This window comes from Ursus arctos, unplaced genomic scaffold (genome assembly GCF_023065955.2).
Source record: "Ursus arctos isolate Adak ecotype North America unplaced genomic scaffold, UrsArc2.0 scaffold_7, whole genome shotgun sequence".
NCBI classification, from domain to species: Eukaryota; Metazoa; Chordata; class Mammalia; order Carnivora; family Ursidae; genus Ursus; species Ursus arctos.
Window position 1 is genome coordinate 77,820,675 of NW_026623089.1, and position 26,590 is coordinate 77,847,264.

General features: G+C 38.5%; 1 protein-coding gene across 1 annotated transcript in view; it reads left to right on the top strand.

Moving 5' to 3' along the window:
- MINPP1 (multiple inositol-polyphosphate phosphatase 1) overlaps positions 1 to 24,061 on the top strand; it is a 43,696-nt gene extending 19,635 nt beyond the window's left edge. Inside the window, exon 5 of the mRNA XM_026504101.4 lies at positions 22,653 to 24,061. Coding sequence (XP_026359886.2) covers positions 22,653 to 23,049 — 397 coding nt within the window. The 3' untranslated portion in view covers positions 23,050 to 24,061. The remainder of the gene's footprint in view (positions 1 to 22,652) is intronic.
- The last annotated feature ends 2,529 nt before the right edge of the window (positions 24,062 to 26,590 follow it).

A 26,590-nucleotide genomic window follows, 5' to 3' on the forward strand; every position in this document is an offset into this window, starting at 1 on the left:
AAAAAAAAAAACTCATAATTTAAACCTATGGTAGAACCTAACTAACCCCATTTTATTTGACAAATAATGCTTCTGTGAAAGCTTATATATTCATAATTAGAGGCAAACATGCTGTAAAGATGAAGACAGAAGACTGAAGAGTGTGTATTTGTGTTCGCGGTATTTTTATACATACATGTAGAGAGAATGTGTGTGTGAGAGAGAGAGAGACTCTAGTTATGGAATTTTCTTGGGTTTGGTGGGAGTTAGGGAAGAAAACTGGATTGAGAGTGTGTGTGTGTGTGTGTGTGTGTGTGTGTGTGTGTGTGTGTGTAACTAGTTTATGGAATTTTCTTGGGTTTGATGGGAGTTAGGGAAGAAAACTAGATTATTTCGTTTCTGCTACTGGACACTTTTCGTGGAGCAGAATAGTCAAAGCAGGTTCTGTCTTTGATATAGGCATTAACTTCTTTCCTACTTAGTTTTATGAGTGTTTATAACCTGTCAATTTCATAAGATAGCAGATTTTGGCTCTTTGTTCATTGTTATCCTGTTGTTGAATGTGAGGAATGGCAAACTTAAAATTGCGTCAGAAAGATACTTAAATAATTTTTGCAGGATTTGCTACTACACTTTGATACCAGATTTAAAGTGTAAGAAGTTATCATTGGTGTTTCAAAATAAGTATTTTTGTACACTGAAAACTGAAACATTACAGAGAGAAATTAAAGATGACCCAAATAGATGGAGAGATATGCTATCTTTATGGATTGGAAGACAGATTGATCATCTCTAAACTGAATACAATCCCTGTCACAGTCTCATTTGGGTCCCTTTGTAGAAATTGAGAGGCTTATTCTGAAATTTATACAGAAATGCAAAGAACCTTGAAGAGCTAAAGCAATTTTGAAAAAGAACAACACGAACAAAAACTTATAATTATCTCACTTCAAACTTACTGTAGAACTGTAGCCATAGACAAATAGATCAGTGGAATAGAATCAAGTCAATAATAGACTCATATGTGGTCAATTTTTGACAAAGATGCTAAGGGAATGTATTGGAAAAAAAAGGATAGTCTTCAACAGATGGTGCCGGAACCATTGGCTATCCATGTGTTAAAAAATGACACTTAGACCCTTACTTCACACTATACACAAAAATGGGGCGTAGATTTAAATGTAAAATTGGAAGTCTTTCAGAAGGAAATGCAGGCTCAACAACCTAAATATAAGAGATAAAATTATGAAACTCTTACAAGAAAACATGGAAGTAAATCTTCACAATCATGGATTAGGTCAGGATTTAGTAATAAAACACTCAAAAACTCAGTCCATCAAAAAATTGATAAAATGGACTTCATCAAAATTAAAAATTTTTGCACTTCTAAAAACTATTTGGATAATGAGAAGATAAATTGTAGATGTAGAGAAAGTATTTGCAAAATATACATATATGATTAAGGATTTGAATCCAGAATGTACTGAATGTTACATCTCAATAAGGAGACAACGCAGTTTTTAAAAAGAGCATGAGGTTTTACCAGACAGATAAGTGGATGGCAAATAAGCACATGAAAAGATGCTCACCATCATTAGATATTAAAACCACAGTGAAATACCACCAGTATACCCCCTTAACTGGCTGTGAAATAATCGAAAAAATATATATTGGTCTCTGCCCCAGGTTCTTGACACAGGGCTCCTGAAACCATGTAATTTCCTGGGTGATCAGAGTGGCTTTTGTTCTAATGAGGCAGCTTTGGGTGGGACCCTGGACACCTCCTGGACACCTCCAAGATGACCACTTATACCTGAAAAACCAAGCCATAAGTAGAGGCTTGGAATTTTCAGCCCCGAGCCCCATTGTCTTGAGAAGGAAAGTCTTTAGGGCAATAGAAGTGTCTTTAAGCTGTGTGTGAAGTTTGCACACACAGCTGTTTTAGTCATTAAAATTCATCTAACTAGGGGCACCTTGGTGGCTCAGTCAGTTAAGCGTCTGCCTTCTGCTCAGCTCATGATCTCCAGGTCTTGGGATTGAGCCCTGAGTCTGGCTCCCTGCTGAGCCTGCTTCTCCCTCTGCCTCCTCTCCCCTGCTCATGCTTTCGTGCTCTCTCTCTCAAATAAATAAATCTTTTAAAAAAATTCATTTAACTCAACAATTAAAACCAGGTGGATTTTATGGTAGTTCCATTATACTTCAATAAAATTTTAAAACAATATGGGTATTTAGTAAAAGGGAAAAGGGGAGAAAGAATGAAATAATCTTTTGGTAAAAGTGGGAATATTTTTGAAGAATTTACTAATTCAGAAAATGGAGTGTTTCCTTAGAATTTTTTACAAGATGACTGAAAAATGCTTATGACATGTAATTACCAAAACTGTGTTCTAAAATTATTAGTTCACTTCTCTGCCTTAATAAAATATACTGTAAAGTAATTGAATATTAAAAAAAGTTAGGACTCTTGCAGTTCCATAGAGGTGATCTGGATTAATATAAACAGGACAACCTCATGTTTTTTTTTTTTTTAGGGAGTTTACTTTTTATAGCACTTTTTGGTTCACAGCAAAATTGAGTGCAAGGTAAAGAGATTTCCCATATACTCCGTTCCCCTACATGTGCACAGCCTTCCCCACTACCACAATCTCACAGAATTTTTTTAAAAAACAGTTCTGAGAAATAGTTCATACATAATATAGTTCACCCTTCTAAGTTGTACGATTCTGTGGTTTTTGGTATATTCAGAGTCACCCTCTGAACATTCCCACCACTTGCATTCCCACCACCATCACCACTATTTATTTTTAAAGATTTTATTTATTTATTTATTTATTTATTTATTTATTTATTTATTTAGAGAGTGCACACGTGAGCAGGGGAGGCAGGTTAGAGGGAGAAAGAGAGAATCTCAAGCAGACTCCCCGCTCAGCATGGAGCCTGATTCAGGGCTCAGTCCCACCACCCTGCGATCATGACCTGAGCCGAAATCGAGAGTCGGACCCTTAACCAACTGAGCCACCCAGGAGCCCATCTCTGGGAGGTTTTGTTTTGTTTTTATCTTAAAGTGAAATTCCAATATTTAGCTTTTTTTTTTTTTTTTTTAAGATTTTTATTTAAGGGAGAGAGCGCTGGTGAGCATGAGCTGGGGGTGGGTGCAGAAGGGGAGGGAGAAGCAAACTCACTGCTGAGCAGGGAGCCCATCCCAGGACCCTGAGATCATGACCTGAGCCGAAGGCAGATGCTTCACGGACTGAGCCACCTGGGGGGCCCGTTAGCTTATTTTCTTATAATATGCTTATCTCACTCACAGATGAAATACAGAGGGAAAAATGCAAGTGCTTGATTACTGCATTATGTTAGGTAGTAGCTGACTCTCTGTACTTAGAAGCTGGGGAAGCTAATTTTCATGCGTGGCTTGTGGAATCAGACGCAGTAATGCAGAGAGGTAGTGTGGTGCTGTGGACAGGTCCTTGGGTTTACTTTGAGTCCTGGTTCTGCTTTGTTGATGCTTCAGATTCCTGACTTCTGGAAGGAGGCTGGAAGGAGACTCCTGACTCCCAGGGTGGTTGTGATCATGAAATGAGATAATGTCTTTAAAGCATTTAGTATAATGGGATGTTTTCATTGGCAGGTTGAGGAAAGTCTACTCCTTTTGCATGATTACTCCTTTATTTGGGAATTGAAAAGAAGATTCATTCAAAACCATTTTAAAACACCTGCTGTTACACGTCAGGTAGTGTTGTAGGACCTGGAAACAGTGATGAGTATGACAGACACTTGTACTCGTGACTCCTACTATCTAGAAAAAATAGGAATGTATATGAAAGCCCTGGGTAGTGGTGTAACTGTTCATGTGAGACTGTGAAACAGTATAAAAAGTCAAAGGAAGGAAAGTTTGACCTTTTACAATGGGAAGTCCTCTCCTTTTCTACCTGAGGAAGGAATGTCAGCAGTAATTATGAAGAAACTGGCAGGTGCTTTTCAGGGACCGGTTATCTCTGTACAAAAAGACTGGTTGGGGTTTTAAAAAATATTTATGTAGTTGAATCAAGATTAAATCGTCTTAAATAAAGGGAAGAAAGTGTATTTAGAGACTTCTGTCAGGTTTCTATCCAAAACCAGATTGACACTGATTTTATGAGCGGTGCTAAATTTAAGAGTACTTCTAAAGAAAACTGACATATACTCAGCAAAGAGAATAATAGGGTTAAAAAAATTAATAGAATTCCTTCTTCAGAGCAGTTTTAAGTTCACACCAAAATTTTGGGTGGAAATTGCAGAGTTCCCACATACCATCCCCTCCTGCACATACACAGCCTCCCTCAGCATTAATATTACACACAGTGTGGTAGAATAAGATTGTAAGAGGGTCTTTTATCTTTGTATTTTTTCTGATGTATTCCATCGAAACATTAACCTTTTTTTCCTCTCAATTAAAATATTTCTTGTATTTGGACTTACAGTCTGTAAGTGAATATGTTTATATATGAGCAATATTTTGTCATTACTGTTGCCTGAGGGAACTTTCACTTAATTCTAGAGTCCCCAGGCTACCCTGGCTTTCCCTGTCCCCTCCTCCATCCCACACTGAGATGCTACTGTGTACACAGGTAGTTTACCTTTTTATATTAATGTTAAATCAGAGATGGTCTTCAGTGTTTCTATTTCGTCAGCATAATTTTAGGAGCATGGTTTTACTTTCACAGAAAAACCAAAGATTGCAAATGTTAATTGACAAGTGTCAACATTTTGACTGGCTGTTAAGTTCAGGGTCCTTGACTCTTAGTAGGATCTTGAATTTTATATTCCTTCTTGAATCATCATTACAGTGATGGGATTAAAGTTAAAACCAGTGCATTTACTATTTAAGCAAATTTAAGCAGCTGTGATTAGAAAAACAGATTGGGGGAACCTGGGTGGCTCAGTCAGTTAAGCATGTGACTTCGATTCAGGTCATGATCCTAGGGTTCTGGGAGTCTGTTTCTCAGTGGGGAATCTGTTTCTCCCTCTCCCTCTGCCCCTTGCCCTTCTTCTGTTTTCTCTCTCTTTCTCTCTGTCTCTCAGAAATAAAATCTTTAAAGAAAAGCAGATTGGATTTACAAAGAGACAAGGCCTGTTCGGTTTTATTCTGCTCTTCCCTTCCCCATTACCTCTGTTGATGTATTTTTATCTTTCTAGATTGGGGGCATTCAATAAGGAATTCAATAAGCAGGAAGTGTCCTACTTTTTTAAAGTAAGGTTTAGGGGCACCTGGGTGGCTCAGTCCATCTGCCTTCCGCTCAGGTCATGATCCCAGGTTCCTGGGATTGAGCCCCACATCGGGCTCCCTGCTCAGCGGGGAGCCTGCTTCTCCCTCTCTCTCTCTGTCTGCTGCTCTCCCTGCTTGTTGTCTGTCTGTCTCTGTCAGATAAATAAATGAAATCTTTTTTAAAAAGTAAGGTTTACATTCTGAACTGAAATTGCTAGCCTCATGAGAGCTTTCACTTCATCATGGGTACTCTCAGACACCAAAATTAACTGCCGTAAATATTCATTATTGTCATTAAAATCTCATTAATTTTTATCTGCCTTTTCATTGACTCTCAAATCTTTGATATTTTCGGCGTTCACTGTTGAATAAGGGAATGGCTTTTTAATGTTGTGTAGTTCCGTATTTTAACATAAGATGGCAGCATTGAGATATACGTGTAGTGGCAACAGGTGATTTTTAAGTAGCTGTTTTGGTCAGTTATTTAGCCCACGGGAATGGGGGATTTTGTCTTTTCTCGTTCTTAGAAATGTGTGCAGATTCTAAGTCCTCAGATGCTTATCGTTCTGCTCCCTTCCTGAAGTCAGGGTTCCATGGGTTCTAAGTAGTATAGCAGGAAACTGTTAGTGCTGCTTGTGGAAAGAAACTGGCTAACCAAGGTTAAAAATATAACTGGCCTGACTGGGCTCTGAGTTCAGTTTCCAGTGTCCAGCTGGCTTCTGGGAAGACTTTGTGACTCTGTGTGGACTGCAGGCCTATGATGTGTGGAACTCTGTTTCAGTGTCCACCCCTCAGTGCTGCGAACAAGCCTGTGGTCCAGGAGGGGGTCAATATGCATTAAAGGAATATCTGACATCCTCCCTTTTTCTCCTGTAGTCCCTGTTTTAGTCAGTGTTACCGTCATCCTCCCAGGCATCCGAGCCACAAGCTGCCTTATGCTTGACTCTGCCTCCCTCACTTTCTACATCTGCTCACCCGGTTATGTTCTGTTTTGTTGGTTTGTTTATCCTTTCAGTTTGTATCTGCTCCTCCCACTTTTCTTTACCCTCACTGCACAGCTTCAGTTCAGGCTAGTGTCTTTCTCCTAGATTTTAGCACATGCCTCTTAAGTGCTTCCTGGATTTTGGTGTTACTCAGACTCTGTTCTAGTGTCTTAAGCAGGCAGTAGAGGGTAAACATTTAAATTACTGTCTCAATGAACCTATGCCCTAGTTTAAAAAACACGTTTTTAAAAAAAGTGCTAAAGGAGAATTAATTTGATCTGTGGAGTTTGGTAAAGGCTTTAGGGGAGAAGGAGTCTTTGATTGATCCCTGAAGACTTCTTTCCCCGACCTCAGCGTATGCACCCTTAATACTTGTTTTAATTTCCTAAAAACAGTTTATTGACGTATCATTCATGTGGATGGCACACATTTCAAGTGTACAGTTTGATGAGTTTTGCATGTGTATGTACACATGCAACCATCACCACAACCAAGATAACGAAATATCCATCACATGCAAAGATTTCCTTGTGGCTCTTCCCACCCTCCACCCACAGACCTGATCTGCTTTCTCTCACTATAGATGATTTTTTCTGGACTTCTATATAATGGAACCATATACTTGCATACATTTTTTCCTTTGCTGCTTTCACTCAGCATAATGGTTATGAGATCATCTGTGTTGTTGTGGCTATCAGTAGTTCACTCTTGTTAAAGCTGAACAGTGCTCCACAGTACGGATACGCCAAAGGGTTTCTGGGTTGGTTTTTTTTTAAGATTTTTTATTAGAGAGCACAAGTGGGGTAAGGGGCAGAGGGAGAAGCAGACTCCCCACTGAGCAGGGAGCCCGACTCGGGGCTCCATCGCAGGACCCTGAGATCATGACCTGAGCCGAAGGCAGACAATTAACTGATGGAGCCACCCAGGCGTCCAAATACCGCAGTTTGTTAATCCATTCTCCTTATGATCAGTATTTAGGTAGTTTCTAGTTTGAGGCTGTAACAAACGAAGCTGCTGTGAATTTTGGTTGTCTCGGTATGGGCATTGCTTTCATTTCTCTTGCGTAAGACCTAGAGATGGACTAGCTGAGTCACATGTAGGGGAATGTTTACGTTCTGAAGACACTGCCAGGCTCTGCCCTCCGTGTGTGAGAGCTCAGCTGTTCTACCTGCTGGCCGAAGCATGATAAGGGAGGGTTTTTTAATTTTAGCAGTTCTTGTGGGCGTGTAGTAGCTCGTCATTGTAGTTTTGGTTTGCGTTTCCCTAAACACTGTTAATACTGGCCATCTTTCCATGTACTCATTTACCATCCCTGTGTTTACTTTGGTGAAGGGTCTGTTCACGTCTTTTAGCTGTTTGTAATTGGGTTGTTCATCATCTTCTGTTGTTGGAAGAGTTCTTTATATATATTCTAGGTATACGTCCTTTCTCAGAGTTATGCCTTACAAATAGATTCTCCTAGTCTGTGGTTTGCCTTTTTCTTTTTGTAATAGGTCTCTTTTGGGCTGGTTTTGCCGCCCTGGGGAGGTGGTTCCTCCCGAGCATCTGTTTGGTACCCTGTCATGTTGAGGTTTTCCTAGTCCGGCTTATGGAAACAGACTCTTCCTGGCCCTGTGTTAGCTTTGGGAAGTGTTTTCACCTGTTCTTTTCCAGTGTTTTCCCTGGATTTGGATAGTTTCCTTGCAGGCACGTGCTGATTGGTACCAGCCGACAGCTCGAGGGGAGTCCCTGCACATCTCTCTTCTCCAGAACTCTGCCCTGTGAACTGCAGCCAGTGTGGCCTCCCTGAGTTCTCAGTCCTGTCTCACCTGCTCAGGAAGATTGTCGTGCTCCATCTGGGCTCCCCTTCCCTGTGCTGCTGCCTGGAAACCCGGTGGTGAACTGCGAGAACCCTTAGGGTTTACCTTCCCTCACTCGGCCTCTGCCTAGTGCTGAGTGTCTCAGAACTGCCGCCTCATTTATTGTTGCTGGCTTTAGAGCAGTTGAAGGCGGGAAGGTAAACCCAGTCCCTGTGGCTGGAAGCAGAAGCTATTTCTGTTCTATTTTTGCTGGAGAAAAAAAACGATGCTAAAGTCATTTTAGTTCTATATTTGTGCTGAGCTGTCAAACTGATGCTTCTCCACATGCCTCATTGGAGCTGATGTGTCAATCAGATATATAGGAAGACTTACAAAATATATTTATTTCCTGGTGATTTTCTTCCCAGAGCATGTCCTGCCTCTGGCACTTCATGTTTATTTGTGTGCTTACTAAGTATGGGAATTGTCTGAGATGTCTAAAGCTCGATCTGATATTCCTGGATCATGCTTAAAAACACACTCTGCATAATACTAGTTGAGTGTGAAACATGAATTAAGAGCTTAGAAAGATCTAAGCTGAGGACATTTAGAGGAAAAATATACAATTATTAGTTGTTTTTCTGGTTGAGCTTTTTGAATGAGCTTTAAGTACCTTCTAGAGCTATTTTACCTAAATTGAACACATACATAGTCCTCAATCCTCATTTAACAACATAATTTTAGACTTCAAATTAAATTTTGTTTTTATTGAAGATTTGATAAAATCTCCTTACTGACTTACATAAGTAAAAGGGGGCTATTTGGAGACCTATGTTCTTATCCTTCTAGATAGCATTCGTAACACACTTGTCTTTTTCTTATTTTAAAATGAGAGGGCTTGGGGTGCCTGGGTGGCACAGCGGTTAAGCGTCTGCCTTCGGCTCAGGGTGTGATCCCAGCGATCTGGGATCGAGCCCCACATCAGGCTCTTCTGCTATGAGCCTGCTTCTTCCTCTCCCACTCCCCCTGCTTGTGTTCCCTCTCTCGCTGGCTGTCTCTATCTCTGTCGAATAAATAAATAAAATCTTAAAAATAAATAAATAAATAAAAATAAAATGAGAGGGCTTGACCACATCTCAGCCTTCAGACATTAGGATCCCAACTGTGTAATTCTGTATATACATTGGTACATTACTCATTTGTTTTCTTACATTTGTGTTAATAGTTTACAGTGGTTTTGTCACGTTCTGGAAAATGTGACATTCCGAGTTTAATGCCTTTTTATCAGAAGACGAGAGCAGAGCTAAAGGTGTTCTATTTCATGTCTTTGTCCTCATTCTTTGGGAGACTGTTCTGCGAAGAGTTTTAAAGAAAGAATAGTCATTACAAGTCGGGGATATAAGTTAGTTTGAGAAATGCGACTAATAGAAATCTGTGTTAGTTGATGGATCAGAATACAGTCAGAATACAGAAAGCACAGAAACAGAAAGATGCAAGAAAAATAGGTAAGTTCAAAGCAAATTATAAAACATCTGAATTATTAATTTGAAGTATGTAAATATTAAAACGTTAATTAATCTGTCAAGACATTTTATTTTATTTTATTTTATTTTATTTTATTTTATTTTATTTTGAAGATTTTATTTATTTATTTGACAGAGATAGAGACAGCCAGCGAGAGAGGGAACACAAGCAGGGGGAGTGGGAGAGGAAGAAGCAGGCTCATAGCAGAGGAGCCTGATGTGGGGCTCGATCCCACAACGCAGGGATCACGCCCTGAGCCGCAGGCAGACGCTTAACCGCTGTGTCACCCAGGCGCCCCCCTGTCGAGACATTTTAAATATAGGACCCACGAGGGTAAAATCATTGGACTTCTCTGGGGTACATGTGATTGATGCAGGAGATACAGACAGGCGTGGGACGGGAGTGGACTGTTCCTCAGGATGTCAGACTGAAAAGGTACCGAGAGGGATTCTGGGGACGTTAGAGAGTCTGAACTCCCACAGCTGGATTCATTTTTTTATGGCCACATGCATTTCTCTGGGAGGAAGTCCCATTCCATTTGGCAGGTTCTCCGTGGTTTTATGTCCCCCCCCCCCCAAGTTAACAGCTACAGATGCAGTGGGCATCGACGTGCCTCACTACTGATTGCAGTAGTTGGCAGCTCCTCCTCTAAAAACATTTACATCTTTTCAACACACAACACTCACTCCCTTACTCCCTCATTCAGACACACACACGTTCCTACCCGTTTTCTGTTGCCAATATTTTGGGCTTAATCATAGAGCAGCTTTGCTTTGAAGAAGCTTGGGAATGAAACCCAGAAAAGTTCTTATGCCACTGGTAGGACTTAGATGTTTTCAAGGAGAAACTGGGGATTTGATTCTTTCAGATACCAATGGGGACTGTACAAACTGGAGTAAATCAATTCCTAGCAGATGGCCTAGAACACTTGTAAGATTTATTCACTGTTAAAAGACAGCAAAGAGCAGTGTGTTCTTCAAATGAAACCAACTTCAGAGAAATTACTGATTTACTGTATCGAACCTGGCACATACCTTTAATGGCTTTTGTTGAAAGTTGGACCTTAAATAACTCTTATGTATTTGCTTTGATGTCTTTAGAGTTACAAAACAAACAAAAAACCTTATTGTGTGTGTGTACACACGAACTCCACAACTCTTTAGCCTCCACTAATTGAGGATATCCCAAGTCCCCACTTTTAGTGAGCAGATAAAATTTAGGATAGAAATACAATATGTTTTTCCATTTAACATTAATGCTACTTAAATCTGTCAAAGAAAAGTGAAATGTAAGTCCTAAAAGGGGGCAAACAGGTATGAGCTTGAACAGCTGTTCAAGAGGGATTATATTAACTCTTTGGAGGGAGAGTATGCTCTCTTTGGTCACATATATTCCCATGGCAATAGTTTGTTTCTTTGTTTTTTTAATTAACGAGCTTTATTTTTTAGAGCAGTGTTAGGTTCATAGCAAAACTGAGCAGAAAGTACAGAGTTCCCGCAAACTCCCTCTGCCCCCCAGCACAACCTCTCTTACTGTTGACACCAACATCACAGTGGTACCTTCATTTTAACTGTTGACCCTACACTGACACATACTCATCATCAAAGTCTGCGGTTTACACTGGGGTTCACTCTTGGAGCGACACATTCTCTGGGTTTGAACAAATGTATACTATCTTCTTAGTTTTGCCTTTTCCAGAATGTCACGTTGTTGGAATCATACAATATGTAGCCTTTTCAGATTAGCTTCTTTTACTTAGTTATATATATGCATTTACGTTTCCTCCACATCTTCTGATGGCCTGACAGTGCATTTCTTTTTATCATAGAGTAATATTTCATTGTCGGGATGTATTACAGTTTATTTACCCATTTACCTACTGAAGGGCATCTTGGTTGCTTCCACGTTTTGACAGTTATGAATAAAGCTAGTCTTAACATTCACGTTCAGATTTTTGTGTGGATATAAGTTCTTAATTCTTTTGCGTAAATACCAAGGGGCACAGTTGGTGGATTGCATGGTAAGATTCTGTTTAATTTTGTAAGAAACCTCCAAACTGTTTCCGCAGCGGCCGTATCATTTGCTTCCGCAGTGAATGACACTTTCTTTTGTCAGCAGTTGGTATTGTCAGTATTTCAATTTTCACTCCTCTAATAGTTGTGTAGTGGTATCTCATTGTTTTAATTTGCAATACATAATGATGTGTGATGTTGAACACCTTTTCATATGCTTACTTGCCATCTGTTTATCTTTTTTCGTGAGGTATCTATTCAGGCCTTTTACTCATTTTTTAATTTAGGGTTGGTTGGTTTCTTATTTTTTGAGTCTGTTCTCTTGACATTGTCTTTAGTAGAGCAGAAGTTTTTAATTTAAATTTTTTTTTAAGATTTTATTTATCTGAGAGACAGAGAGCTAGAGACCACAAGTGGGAAAGAAGGAAAAGCAGGCTCCCTGCGGAGCAGGGATCCTGACATGGGGCTTGATCTCAAGACTCTGGGATCATGACCTGAGCCGAAGGCAGAGACACCCATCCAACTGATGTCCAGTGCCCTAGCTCCATTGGTTGAAAAGATTGTCTTTGCTCTTTTGTATTGCCTTTGCTTTGTCAAAGATCAGTTGACTATATATATGGGGTTCTGTTTCTGGGCTCTCTGTTCTGTTGTTGGTCTGTTTGTCTATAGTTTCGCCAAACGATACTACCTTGATTAGTGTAACTTTATGGTAAGTCTTGAAAAGTTGTAGTGTCAGTCCTACAACTTTGTTCTTCTTCAATATTGTGTTGGCTTATCTAGGTCTCTTGCTTCTCCATATAAATTTTAGAATCAGTTTGTTGATATCTACAGAATCACTTATTGGGATTTTATTTGGATTGTATTGAATTCATAGATGAAGTTGGGAGGAACTAACATATTGACAGTATTGTGTCCTCCTATCCATGAACATGGGGTATCTCTCCATTAATTCAGTTCTTTGATTTCTTTCGTGAGTTATGTAGTTTTCTCAGATCTTACACATATTACGTTATTTTATACCTAAGTATTTGATTTTGGGGGTACTAATATAAAAGATAATGTGTTTTTAATTTCAAATTTCCCCTTGTTTGTTGTTGGTATATAGAAAAGCAGTTGACTTTTATATATTAATCTTGTATTCTGCAACCTTGCTATATGTACTTATTAATTCCAGGAGTTTTTTTTTTTGTTGATTATTTGGATTTTTTGCATAGACAGTCATGTCATCTGCAAAGCCAAAGTTTTATTTCTTCCTTCCCAAGAGGTATACCTTTTTTGGGCGGCGGGGAGTCTCATTGTGTTAGCTAGGATTCCAGTATGATGTTGAAAACCAGTGGTTAGAGGAGACATCCTTGACTTGTACCTGATCTTAGCAGGAAGGCTTTGCATTTTTTTACCATTAAGTTTGATGTTAACTATAGCTTTTTGTATGTCTTTTATCCAGTGGAGGAAGTTCCTCTATTCCTAGTTTGCTGAGAATTGTTATCATGAATGAATATTGAGTTTTGTCAAATGCTTTTTCTGAATCTATTGATAATGTGATTTTTCTTTTTTAGCCTGTTGATGTGATTGTTTACATTAATCGACTTTTGAATGTTGAGCCAGCCTTGACACCTGATACAAATCCTACTTGGTTGTGGTGTAGAATTCTTTTTATACATTGTTGGATTCAATTTGTTAATATTTTGCTTAGGATTTTTGTGTTCATCTATCTTAACGTATATTGGTTGTGTATATATATTTTTTTAGTATTATCTTTGCCTGGCCTTGGTATTAGGGTAGTACTAGTCTCAGAATTAGGAGTATTCCCTTTGCTTCTGTTTTCTGGAAAAGTTAGTAGAAAATTGGTAGAATTTCTTCCTTAAAGGTTTGGTAGAGTTCTCTGGTGAATCCTTTGGGGCCATTGCTTTTTGGAAGGTTATTAATTACTGATTCAATTCTTAATAGATAGACTTACTTAGATCTTCTATTCTTGTGTTAGTTTTGGCAGGTTGTGTCTTTCAAGGAATTGGTCCATTTCATCTAGGTTACCAAGCTTGTGGGCATAGGGTTGTTTATAATATTCCTTTGTTATCCTTTTAATATTTTAGGATCTGTGGTGATCTCTTTTCTGATATGAGTAATTTGTGCCTACCCTCCTTTTTCTTAACCTGGCTAGAGGCTTACTGATTTTATTGATCTTTTCAAAGAACTGGTTTTTGATATTATTGATTTTTCTCTATTGCTTTTTTGTTTTAAATTTCATGGATTTCTGCATTCATTTTTAATTTTATTTTCTTCTACTTACTTTGGATTTGATTTGCTTTTCTTTTTCTACATTCCTAAAATGGAAGCTGAGATAGTTGATTTTAGATTTCTTCTTTTCTTTTCTTTTATATATATATATATATATATATATATATATATATATATATATATATATATATTAGATGCTGTAAAATGCCCTATAAGCACTGCTTTCACTGCATCCCATAAATTTTTAATAAGTTGTGTTTTCATTTTCACTTAGTTCAAAATATTTTTAAGTTTGTTTTGAGATTTCCTCTTTGACCTATGTGTTATTTAGAAGTGTGTTGTGTAATCTCCAAGTATTTGAGGATATTCCAGTCATCTTTCTGTTAGTGATTTCTAGCTTCATCAACTGAGCATATGTCACATAATTTCTATTCTTTTAAATTTTTTAAGATGTGCTGTATGTCACAGAATGTGATCTCTTGGTGAATGTTCCATATGAGTTTGAGAAGAACGTGTAATCTATTGTTGAATGAAGTAGTTTGTAGGTGTCATTATATCCAGTTGATTGATGATCTTATTGGGTTTAATTGTATCCTTAGCGATTTTTGGCCTGCTGGATCTGACCATTTCTTAAAGAGAGTTATTAAAATCTCCAACTATAATAGAGAGTTCATCTGTTTATTCTTGGAGTCCTATCAGTTTTTGCCTCATGCATTTTGTGCTCTGTGAGGCATATATATATATACACATTAAGGAGTATTATTTATTCTTGGGGCATTGACCCCTTTATCAATATCTAATGCCCCTCTTTATCCCTAATAACTTTCCTTGCTCTGCAGTTGGTCCTGTCTGAAGTTTATATAGCTACTCCTGCTTTATTTTGATTAGTGTTAATTAGTATGTTCTATCTTTCTCTGTTACTTTTAATCGGTATGCGTCTTTACATTCAAAGTGGTTTCTTATAGGCAGCGTATAATTGGAGCTTTGTATTTTAAACACTCTGACAATCTCTGTCTTTTAATTTTGGTATATTTTGTCCATTGGTTTTGACAGTGATTATTAATGTAGATGGATTAGTATCTGCCATGTTTGTTACTATTATCTATTTGTTGCCCTTGTTCTTTGTTCCTGTTTTTGTCTTTCACACTTGAAAAACACTTGGCTTTTGTGGTTTCAGTTGAGCATTTTGTATCATTCCATTTCCTCTCATTTCTTAGCATATCAGCTGTCTTTCTTCTTTTGGTGGTTGCCCTAGAATTTGCAATATGCCTTGACAACTAACCTAAGTCTCCTTTCAGATAACACTGTACCACTTCATGGGTAGTTGCAAGTACCTTATAATAACAAAATATTTCTAATTCTTCCTTCCTGTCCCTGTATCATTGCTGTCATTCATTGTACTTACACAGAAACATACATTGTGTGTGTGTGTGCACACACACAGACGTGCATACATAATCAAGTGCATTATTGCTATTATTATTTTGAACAAATTATTATCTGTGAGGTCAGTTAAGAGTAAAAAATGTAAACGTTTTTATTTTACCTTCACTTATTCATCTCCAGTGTTCATTCTTTATGTAGCTCTGAGTTTCTGACCTATAACATTTTTCTTCTCTCTGAAGAACTTCTTATAACATTTCTTGTGAGGCATGTCCACTGGCAACAAATTCCCTCGATTTTTGTTTGTCACTTCTGAAGGATAATTTTGCGTGGTGCAAAATTCTAGGTTGGTGGGCGTTTTCTCTCAACACATAAATAGTTCACGACCTTGCTTTCATGGCTTCTTTCAAGATTTTTTTCTTTGTCTTTGATTTTATGAAGTTTGAATATGGTATGGTTAGGTATGGGGGTTTGTTTTGTTTTGTTTTGGAATTTATTTTCTCAGTGTTTGAGCTTCCTGGATCTGTGTTTTAGGATCTAACGTTAATTTGGGGAAGTTCGCAGTCATTATTGCTTTAAAGATTGCTTCGTTTCTGTCTTTCTCTTCTGGTATTCCCATAACACATGCAAATCAAACCTTTTGTAATTGTCCCACAGTTAGTTCTTGGATATTCTGTCCCACAGTTCTTGGATATTGTGTTCTGCTTTTTTCAGTTTTTATTCTCTGTGCTTTTCAGTTTAGGAAGTTTCTGTTGTTATATGCTCAAGCTCAGAGATTCTTTCTTGAGCCATGTCCAGGTTACAAGCACATTCCTCACTTCTGTACCATGTTTTTAATCTCTAGTGCTCTTTGGGGTCTTTCTTAGAATTTCCACCTCTCTACTTATATTATCCATCTCTTTTTGCATGTTATTTAGCTTTTACATGTTATTCATATATTTTTACAAAATTCCTGGCCTGATAATTCCACCATATCTGCCATATCTGATTCTGGGTCTGCTACTTTTTCGGTCTCCTTAAGCAATGATTTTTTTGCCTTTTAGTCTGTCTTGTCAGTTTTTTGTACATGATACACTGGGTAAAAGGAACTATGGTAAACAGCCTTTAGTAATGTGGTGGTGAGGTGTGTGTGGGAACGGCACCCATGCTTCTCAGTAGTCTTCCTCTCCTCAGATGGCACAGGTTGGTTGGAGGTGGCTAGAGCTGGGTATTTCCCCTCCCTCAGACAGGTTAGGCTCTGGAAAAACAGTTTCCCCTGAGGGCCGGTCTTGTTAAGAGGAACAGAAAGCTCTGGCATCTTTCAAATGGTTCCTGTAGGTAAAATTCACCAAGTGTGGGTGCTCCCTGGGGTCCCTCAGAGTGTTTAATTCCCAACTTGTCCACAGTGAGCCTTTAGCAATTTGTCAGTTACAGTTTAGGTTTTCCTGCCCCGCCCTGGTTTCCACGGAGTTTCTACTCTTGTACAGGCTGATTCTCTACGTCCATCTGTCCGTCTCTCCTGTCTGAGGAGCAGCACTTTGCCTTGTGAACTTCTCTGATGGATCTGAAGAAGACTTGTTGATTTTTCAGTTTGTTCAGTTCTTTGTTGTTACTGTGGAGTGGCAGTTTCTAAGCTCCTTACTGACTGGAAACGTTGAAGTTCTAGTTGGCATACACACACACACACACACACACACATACACACACACACACACACAGATTTTGATATTTTGGTAGAGTTTCAAACAGTAAAGTAAAAATCACTTTACGTATTGCTTAGTCAATATTTATAAGAAAACCATGCTGATATTCGTGGCTCTGAGTGGATTGCTGACTTGAACTATAGAGTATAAAAAGGCTGAAAAATTATTGGCTAATTGCTTTTGAATTTTATACTTCGTAATTATGAGTTAGATTTTTTATTGCTACTTTCTTGGGGAGCCTTGAAGAAGATTGCTTTATTATATTTAGTTGTAACACCAGAACCATTAAGGATTACTAAGTTGAGTTTGGCTAGGAAAAATAAAATAGTGAAGAAAAGTAGTTATGTTTGAAGTGATTTATATTGTGATCTATAATTTAATAGAAATACTTTTGAGTTAGTGCAAAAAATACTGAACATTCTTTTAGATCTCTTAACTTATTTAAGAGTGTGCTAAATTCTTTTTACCCTTAACCCAAACTAGACATTTAGTGAGCACTGAATTTTCCTTTTGAAATGCAAAAACCAGGAAGAAAGATTTTTTAAATTGTGTGGAACATGAAAGTGCTTAGAGTTTTTTTAGACGACTTTAGGGTTTCAATTTTATGTTCGTGTTGGTAGCATATTTTATAAAATATAAAACATTCTTTTCTATTTTATAAGCTGCTGCTTTGAGATAAAATTTTTCTAAGCCAGATTTTTAATAGTCTGATTTCTTGACATTTTCAAAAAAAGCCATAAACCAAACCAATCAAGTGTCTTCTTACTGTGTGCCCAGTAAAGATTTGTGCACACACATTTATATGATTGTTTACATGTAGTCCACTAAGTGATCCTTTTTTTCAGGTGTGGGTGATGCAAATTAATGAATGGGTGTTTTTGTAGTGACTTTAATGGTTAGTTCAGAGGTAACTTAGATAAGTTAGTTAAGCCCAGGATTCTCATCTGTGAACAGGGGATGGTAAGTAACATCCACATCCTAGGATAAACGGCCCTGACACTTCCCTGAGGCCTCAGTGGGCAACGTTTCCGCTTTAACACTTGCTGGGAATGCGTCTGTAACCCTGCTCAGACCCTGCCTCCTCCTCAGAGCAGGGCCCTTCCTGCTGGGACAGGAGGGCTTGCTCTCCTCCTCGCCCTCCCTGGGTGCCCCTAACACACAAGTGCTAGTCTGCAAGAGCCAGGAGGAGCTTTCATTTGTTTTTTTGTCCTTTCACCTACCACCCTTCTAAAAACAAAACGAAACAAACCGGCGTGGTACCTGGCACTTGGCAGGGAATGATTAGACCTCCGGCATCTAAACAAGGTAACCAAATGGATCTTGCTTCTCTTTGTTTTGTTTTGTTTTGGAGAATTGGCTGCAGCCGTTTTGTGCACGGCCTTTCTGTGTGAACACAGGCAGCACCAGCCAGCGGCTTTCTCTGAAGTTGTAACAGCGCCTGCTGTGTGTACAAGACACAGAGGGGAAAAGTAGACAAAGGTGATCACAAGTGGAACTGTGCTCATTTCTCCTTTGTATTTGGTATTATCTCATAAACTTAAAATGTTTTTATCTGATCATTGTAGAAAATCCAACCTACAAAAAATTGTAAGTTCATTATTTTCTACAGACACTTTTGGATTTCTAAGCAAATTAGTGTTTTGGTTTTCAGGACTGTTCTGGAGAAGGCTACGTTCGTTTTCACTCTATAATGTGTAGTTATCCTTGTCTTAAGTTATTATTATTGTATTGGTGGATTTAACCAGACCTTTAAAAATGTAATTTTTTGTGTTGCCAGCTTCTTTAATAAAGATTGATCTGGGTGGGGCGCCTGGGTGGCACAGCGGTTAAGCGCCTGCCTTCGGCTCAGGGCGTGATCCCGGCGTTACGGGATCGAGCCCCACATCAGGCTCCTCTGCTATGAGCCTGCTTCTTCCTCTCCCACTCCCCCTGCTTGTGTTCCCTCTCTCGCTGGCTGTCTCTATCTCTGTCAAATAAATAAATAAAATCTTTTTAAAAAAAAAAAAAAAAAAGATTGATCTGGGTGCCGGGTGGCTCAGTTGGTTAAACGTCTGCCTTCAGCTCAGGTCATGGTCTCAGAGCCCTGAGATCGAGGCCCGAGTCGGGCTCCTTGCTCGGCAGGGAGCCTGCTGCTCCCTCTGCCTCTGCCTCTCTCTGTCTCTCATGAATAAATAAATAAAATCTTAAAAAAAAAAAAAAGATTGACCTGTACAGGAAGATAGTAGTCATGGCATTTATTGAAAAATTAGACTTTTTCTTACTATTTTCCTAGAATTCTAAAATTAAAGATTATTTATTGAGGTACAGTTAACATGCGGTTTTATATTAGTTTCAGGTGTACAACATATTAATTCAACAATTTTATACATTACTCAGTGTTCACCATGATTAAGTGTAAACACTGTCTGTCACCAAACAACGTTATTACTATCTTATCGACTATATTCCTGATGATGTACTTTTCATCTCCATGGCTTATTTATTTTGTAACTGTAAGTTTGTACCTCCTGATCCACTTTATCTATCACATCTCTTCCTCCAGCCACCTCCCCTCTGGCAACTATCAGTTCTCTGTATTCAAGAGTCTGTATTTTTATCTGTCTTTTTTTTTTTCTGTTTGTTCATGTGTTTCTTAAATTTCACATATGAGTGAAATCATACAGTATTTGTCTTTGTCTGATTTATTTCACTTAACATAGTACACTCTAGGTCCATCCATGTTGTCACAAATGGCCAGATCTCGCCCTTTTTTTATGGCCGAATAATACTCCACTGTGTATCTACATCACATGTATATAACACATCTTTGTCTGTTCATCTGTGGATGGACATTTGGGCTGCTTCCGTATCTTGGCTATTGTAAATAATGCTGCGATAAACCTAAAGAACCTTCAGGTTTAAACTTAAATTTGGGGCACAACCTAATTTAATTTTCCTCTGTAGCTTGGATGTAATTACTAGAACTTCTCTCATGATTTGTACATAGCTTTGTTGGTTTCTTCCCTTTACCCAGTACATGTTTTTTTTATATGCGCGTTTGTTATTTGTCTTATATCTTTTTTCTCTTTTCTCTCTGTTTGATTGTTTAGTCTAAGTATGTATGGCTGTCTACACCACTGTCTCTCCTGTATTCTCAACACAGTACCACCAGCCTCACGTGGTTTATTCAGCACCTGAAAATGGGCCAGGTCTAAATGAAGATGTGTTCTAAGTGTGAAGTACACACTACATTTTGAAGACTCGACAGAAAAAAAGAACGTAAAGTAGTTCATTAGTCATTTTGATGTAGCTTGTTGAAACGAGAATATTTTGTATTACATTCTGTCTTACATCCCGTTCCCAGTTTGTTGGAGTTCCTCTGTCGGGAAGAGAGGAGTGTTGCTGACAGGTCTTTCTCTGAGACCACAGGGGTGTTGCTGCTGTCCTTCCTGACCTCTTGCCCATCCTGATGGATCTCGTAGACCGCAGTCATGGAGCATTAGGCTGAGGGTGTGCCTGGCTTTCAGCTTGCTTCCTCCTGGTAGGAGGACTTAAAATGTAAACCAGTACAGTCGACCCTCAAACAACACAAGTTTCAAGTGTGTGGGTTCACTTACATGTGCGTTTGTTTTTATAAATTCACAATACTGTGTATATATTTCTTCTTTCTTAACGGTTTTTTAAATAACATTTTCTTTTCTCTTTATTGTAAGAATTCAGTATATAATACATAAGACATTCAAAATATGTGTCAGTCAACTGTTTATGTTATCAGTAAGGCTTTAGTCAACAGCAGACTATCAGTAAAGTTTTTGGGGAGTCAGAATGTTATACATGGGGGCACCTGGCTGGCCTAGTCTGTAGACTGAGACTCTTGATCTCAGGGTTGTGAGTTCAAGCCCCACATTGGGCATGGAGCCTACTTTTTAGACACAGGTTTTTGCCTGCACAGAGGGTTGGCGTCCCTCACTCCCACATTGTTCAAGGGTCAACTGTATTTTTATATTACTTATTTTCTTTAATTTGTATTACTATTAAATTCCATTATATTTACACTATGGCAGTGGTGTTGTTCACTTTGTCTTGCATATACTCAAATGCATAAAGGCAGGCAAGTAACGAATGAATCCATCCTTGGTTAGACAGTGTGCAGTATGTCCTCGCTGGAGTGACCCGTATTGCTGTTCAGCAGATTATTGCCTTACGGGAGTCTATGTTGTCAGATCTTCAGGGTTTCAAGAGGAGCGAAAAATCTGGATTTTTGAGAATCTGAAATCACCCTCTCTTATATACTGAAAATAATGCAAACTTTAGAAATAGTTATGCAGGTCAAACCAAATGTAATTGTGTTCTGAATGATACTGCTTTGTAACTTTGAGCCTGAGGAAATGCTTCTTGGAAATAAATACAGGTTTTAGATACTTTAAATGACCTAATTAGGATATATACCAGTTAAGAAGAGGGGCTCACAGTCACCTGTTGATGGATGGCTTTAAAATTTCCATTTAGAGAATATTAATCTCAGAAAAGTGGATGATTGTGTAATAGTATGTTACAGCTTCTATGTGTTTTTATGTATTTCTAGTACTCTATATTTTTATTTGTTATAGGGATGTTTTTCTGGTCCCTATTCTTCTGTTTACTTTTCTGTTGCTCATTTTAATGTGAATTTGGTTTCCCTGAACGTTTACAAGAAACCTCATGTCAGATTGCTTTTCTAACCTCACGGAGCTCCCTTTCTGGTGTTGTGTGTGTGTGTGTGTGTGTGTGTGTGTGTGTGTGCTGTTGAAAAGTCTGCTGCGTTCCTTTCTAGGCTTTTTCTGGCTCTGGTCCCCTCCCCTGACTTTTATCCCGACCTGCTCTCCCCTGGGTCCGGCTCAGTGTTGAGCCCGCTCCCAGCGGTTTCTCGTGTCTGTGGCCTCTGTCCTGGGATGGGGCCTAGGAGTGGCTGTTGTGAGAGTTCACAGGGGCTCCATTTCTGCAGCCCCAGAAGAGGGCTGTGCTAGTCCTCTCTTGCACTCACCAGTGAATACTAGATGTCAGCATGCTGTGTGCCCTCCGTCTGCGCTCTCCACATGGACACCAATACCGATATTCAGGTCTTGAGGCTGTTGGTGATTCACTGAGAAAACTTTTCCATATGGCTATTTGTAAATGTTTCCCTTGGGCTTTGGGTCACAGACAGCTTGCAGTTAAAGAAAGGTGACTTAGCTTGCGGTGTTGAAAGCTGATGTACTTCTGATGTTGCGTCAACTGCTCCCAACCACGAGCACAGTGAATCAGCTACAGTGGGCTGCATCTCTACCCTTTTGTGGCTCTCTTCCAAATTCAGTGCCCAAGTCAGGTGTTGTAAAACACTGAAGGATTACATGAATTACCATTCACTGTTCAGACTTGGTTCTAACCAGGAAATTTACTACATATTGCTTGTTCTTATTTCCTAGATACAGATAAAATAGCATTTGAAGTTCATTCAGAAGACCTCCCTGGAATAATTGATACTAAGGGCCCGTTCGCTCAGTTTCATTCATGGAAAAGCAATACAGTTTTGAAATACATATGTGCTTCAAGTTTCTTAATCTCCTAATAAAAACACTTTTCTCTCTGGGAACTTAATAGCAAGTGTGCAGTGTTTTAGATGGATTTTCAATACCACAGTGATCCTGAATTTGGAACTTAACTTTGAGTATAAACAGTTCCGTTCTTTGCCAGAGTTTTAGCCATATTGTTGAGTTGTCTATATAGAGATTAAAAAAGATGACAGCATTGCACACTGCTTCTCACTACTGTAGATATATCCTCCGTGACATGAATCTGTGTATATATTTCTTCTCCGTTTGTTTTTTAAGGTCTCAGCCAATTTCCTCTCCAGTCATCCTTCAGTTTGGTCACGCGGAGACCCTTCTTCCACTGCTCTCTCTCATGGGCTACTTCAAAGATAAGGAGCCCCTCACAGCTTACAATTACAAGGAACAATTGCATCGCAAATTCCGAAGTGGCCACATCGTGCCCTATGCCTCGAACCTGATATTCGTGCTCTACCACTGTAAAAATGCGAAGACTCCTAAGGAGGAGTTCCGAGTGCAGATGCTGTTGAATGAGAAGGTGTTACCATTGGCTCACTCACAAGAAACTGCCTCCTTATACGAGGATCTGAAGGACCACTACAAGGACATCCTTCAGAGCTGTCATGCCAGTGAAGAGTGTGAATTACCAAAGGTGAACAATACGTCTGATGAGCTATGAGTAACTGGAGAACATTTTTCATTCATCGGGGAGTGATTCATAGCGATTTACATGCTTGGAATATGGGGCAATCCATGGTTACAGAAGGCTTTCACAATACTTGAGTATTTCTGTCTTTTCACAGAAAAATGTTGAATTTCTTTTTGAATCTGGACATGGATGTGTAAGAAACTACTTTTCACTGGAGCAGCTCTCTTAGTAGAAAAAAATCTATTTAAAGAAATAGCTGGCACTGGAAACGTTTACAGAAATCAGATCCTATTTATATAAGAAATCTCACACTGAGATAGAATATGATTTCAAAATGGTACTTGACAGTGCTGGACTCACAGCATATGTCATTTGGATGATCAAAACTTGGTGGGACTAAGTGTAGGAACTTTCCAGTTGTGATGCCTTCTCTGCCTTTCGCTCAGCACAGTTCTGGCATCATCGGTCTTCATCAGAAACAGTGTGGTGCCCGGGACTGTCGCTTTAGAAGAAAGGTGACCTCTCTCTAGTTAAGAATTTGAAACAATATTAAGAAACAGAGTGTGATTTTCAAAGGACACCTTCACTGAAGGAAGACAAAAAGTATAATAAAATAGATATTTTTGTTAATAGTATTTATAAAGTATTCGAACACTTTTTCAATAATTCCTTTTAACCTCCTAGTAAATCCTGCAAGGCCTTTCTTTAATTATTATCCTACCTGTTTTACATTTATAACAATGGAAGGACAAAGAGGACCATTAGCAACAAGGAAGATGGATAGAATCAGAGTTTCTTAAATCCATTGCTTTGCAGTTTTTTTCATGCTGTCATTTTGCTTCTATTTTTATATTTTGCTATTATGTGAAATGTATCTTTTGGTTATTACTTTCCCATTCTTTTTTTTCCCCCCTAAGTGAAGACTTCATCCTGGCTGGGTTAGTTTCACAGATCTGAACCCATTTCAAACAGATACTTCTGAGTTTTGTCAAATGCCGTGAAAGTGTTTGCTATAAAAATAAACAGAATTCTTGTGACTTTACTACCAGGTCTTTTCTGCTGTGTTGATGTACAATCCGTAATTGATGATAAAAGGTTGGAACTTCAAACAGCTTTGACAAAATCAGGCAATATAAGGCAATTTTCTTCTATTAGAGATTTACTCAAGTAAATTTCTACTTCTTTAAGAAAAATGGAAATACACTTTATTAAAAATCTTAATAAGAAATATCACAACTACATATTGAAATTATAAAAGATGCATAGATCATCTGTTGATCGTTGATCTTCAAATGAATTACATCCATAAAATAGGTAGTCAGCTGGTACGTACTGCTGATGGACCCATGCCCTGCTGATCCTGCAACGGGCTGCTCTTCTCTTACTTTTTCTTTTTCTTTTTAATTTGTAAATGCGTTGTGAAGAAGAGAATAATATAACAAGCATTCATGTCCATTGTCCTGTTTCATCAAAATAACATTGTAACTAAGGATCCAAGTAAGAACAGTTGAGTTCTTTTTTGTGTTCTGTGCCTAGAGATAACCACCAACATAAAATTCAGTATTCACCATTCCATTGCATGCTTGACTCGAAACTTACAGTATTGTTGTGGGGATTTTTGAATTTTCTATAAAATAACCATTCTTGAATATCATATTCTTGAATGAGTGATTTATTTTAACTGCTGTGTTTTCTTTCAGGGACCTTTCTTGATCCAGATTATTTGTCACAAATTAATATTGTCAGTTCGTCAATACTTGTTGAGTACTTTTTATGAACAAACATCAGACTCAGTCTGTATGTGTATAAAATTGAATGAACCTAGTTCTTTCAAGGGGGTTATCTCAAAAGACCTTAAACCACATTTCGTGGTGTCTGACACATTGACTAAATAATTTTTGATTCACAAACTTCTAGACTATGAAGGTTCTATAGGAGGTATTTAATTTTATTGTTAAAATAGGACCATATAATCATTTTGGTGGTATTTCAGGATGGAAGAAGGTAAGTGTGGTCCATTTTCGCTAAAACTACAGAGATTGTGTTATTCTGGTGCTATTATTCCCATTTAGGAGATGCCTGAAACTGAGGAATTTCATGATAAAAGCTAAGGGTCTTTTCTAGGATAGGATAGATAAAAAGTTGAACATCAAAAATCATCTTTGGCTGACAAGAGTTCATTCAGAATAGGTGACCAAATCACTCAGTTAAGCCAAACTTAAATGACTGTTGGTTCGGACATTTTTGTCAATTAATAAACAGCCTGTCGACATTAGCCATTTTTCTGTCTAATCTACAACTTGACGTGTGCAGTGCGTTGTACTCACTGTTTATTACGGTCATGTTTCTCATTTTGAAGTTTCTGCTCTCCGCTACATCATCATTCACTTGATACTAATTTTGTATATAGTCTTGATCATCATTTTAACACTGAAAGCAAAACTCCGCTTATAAAGAAAAAAGAGCCGTTTTCTCTTCCAGGCATTAACCAACTTTTATATCTTTATGAGATTGCTTTCCTTTTGTAAACCACAGAGCCGCTGCATGCCCTGAAATACTTGGGAGTCACGTACGACCAAACCAGAACGTATTTCTCTAAGGTGGATATTTCATGTGGTGTTCATTAATGATCCTTGGAATTCGGACTGTCTTCTGCCAAATGGAAGCTGAAAATAAATATTTGCATTACTGTACAATTTGCCTGTATCTAGCTGTCCTGAACTTACTTCCCAGATTACCGTGTTCCCTCCTGGCAATTCCTTGTTAGGAATTTCCTTCCACTCACCTTGCAGCCCAGTCCACTCTTAAGCACCTTCACATCAATCTATTAATCTGTTTCGTGTGTGTGTGTGTGTGTAATTGGTATTTTCGAGAAAATTCCACAGCACCCCCCCCCCCCAAGATGTCATGCTCTTGCAGTTAAAAGACTTGCGGTTTGAGCTTCCTAACTGGCAGCGTGGGAGGAGATTAACCTTCAGCACTTTAACAGTTTGGGGCACCTGGCTGGTTCGGTCCGTGGAACGAGTGACTCCTGATCTCGGTGTTGTGAGTTTGAGTCCCATGTTGGGTGTAGAGTTTACCAAAACCAAACAAAAAGCCAAAAAACTATCATTACTGAGGTAATACATTTTAAGATAGAAGGATTCTTCATTTTTATTCTGTAACTAGTCGCAATTCAGTGACTTCGATGTACTATTCCCAGATTTTAAGCCATTATTTAGACCCAAGTCATTCATGTTTACACATTTTTGTTTGACATACTGGGAGAACAAATATTTGTTCATTAAAATGGCAGCCTTCTAAATTAAATAATACTCCTAGTATAACAAGAAAATGCCATTAGAATATTGTACATGATTGCTGAGATAGCTAATATGGAAAATGAAGCTGGGATGAAAATATGTAGATTATCTCTGCTTTCTTCATTAGAGTTCATCCTGCCAAACTTGGTTCTGATTGTCTTTGGACCACACATGAACAGTATGGGTGCTTTCGGAAACGTTTTCAACAACTATTCTGTAAAACAAAAATCCAGTTTCGGTATAAGTTATACAAATAAATACTGGTGAAA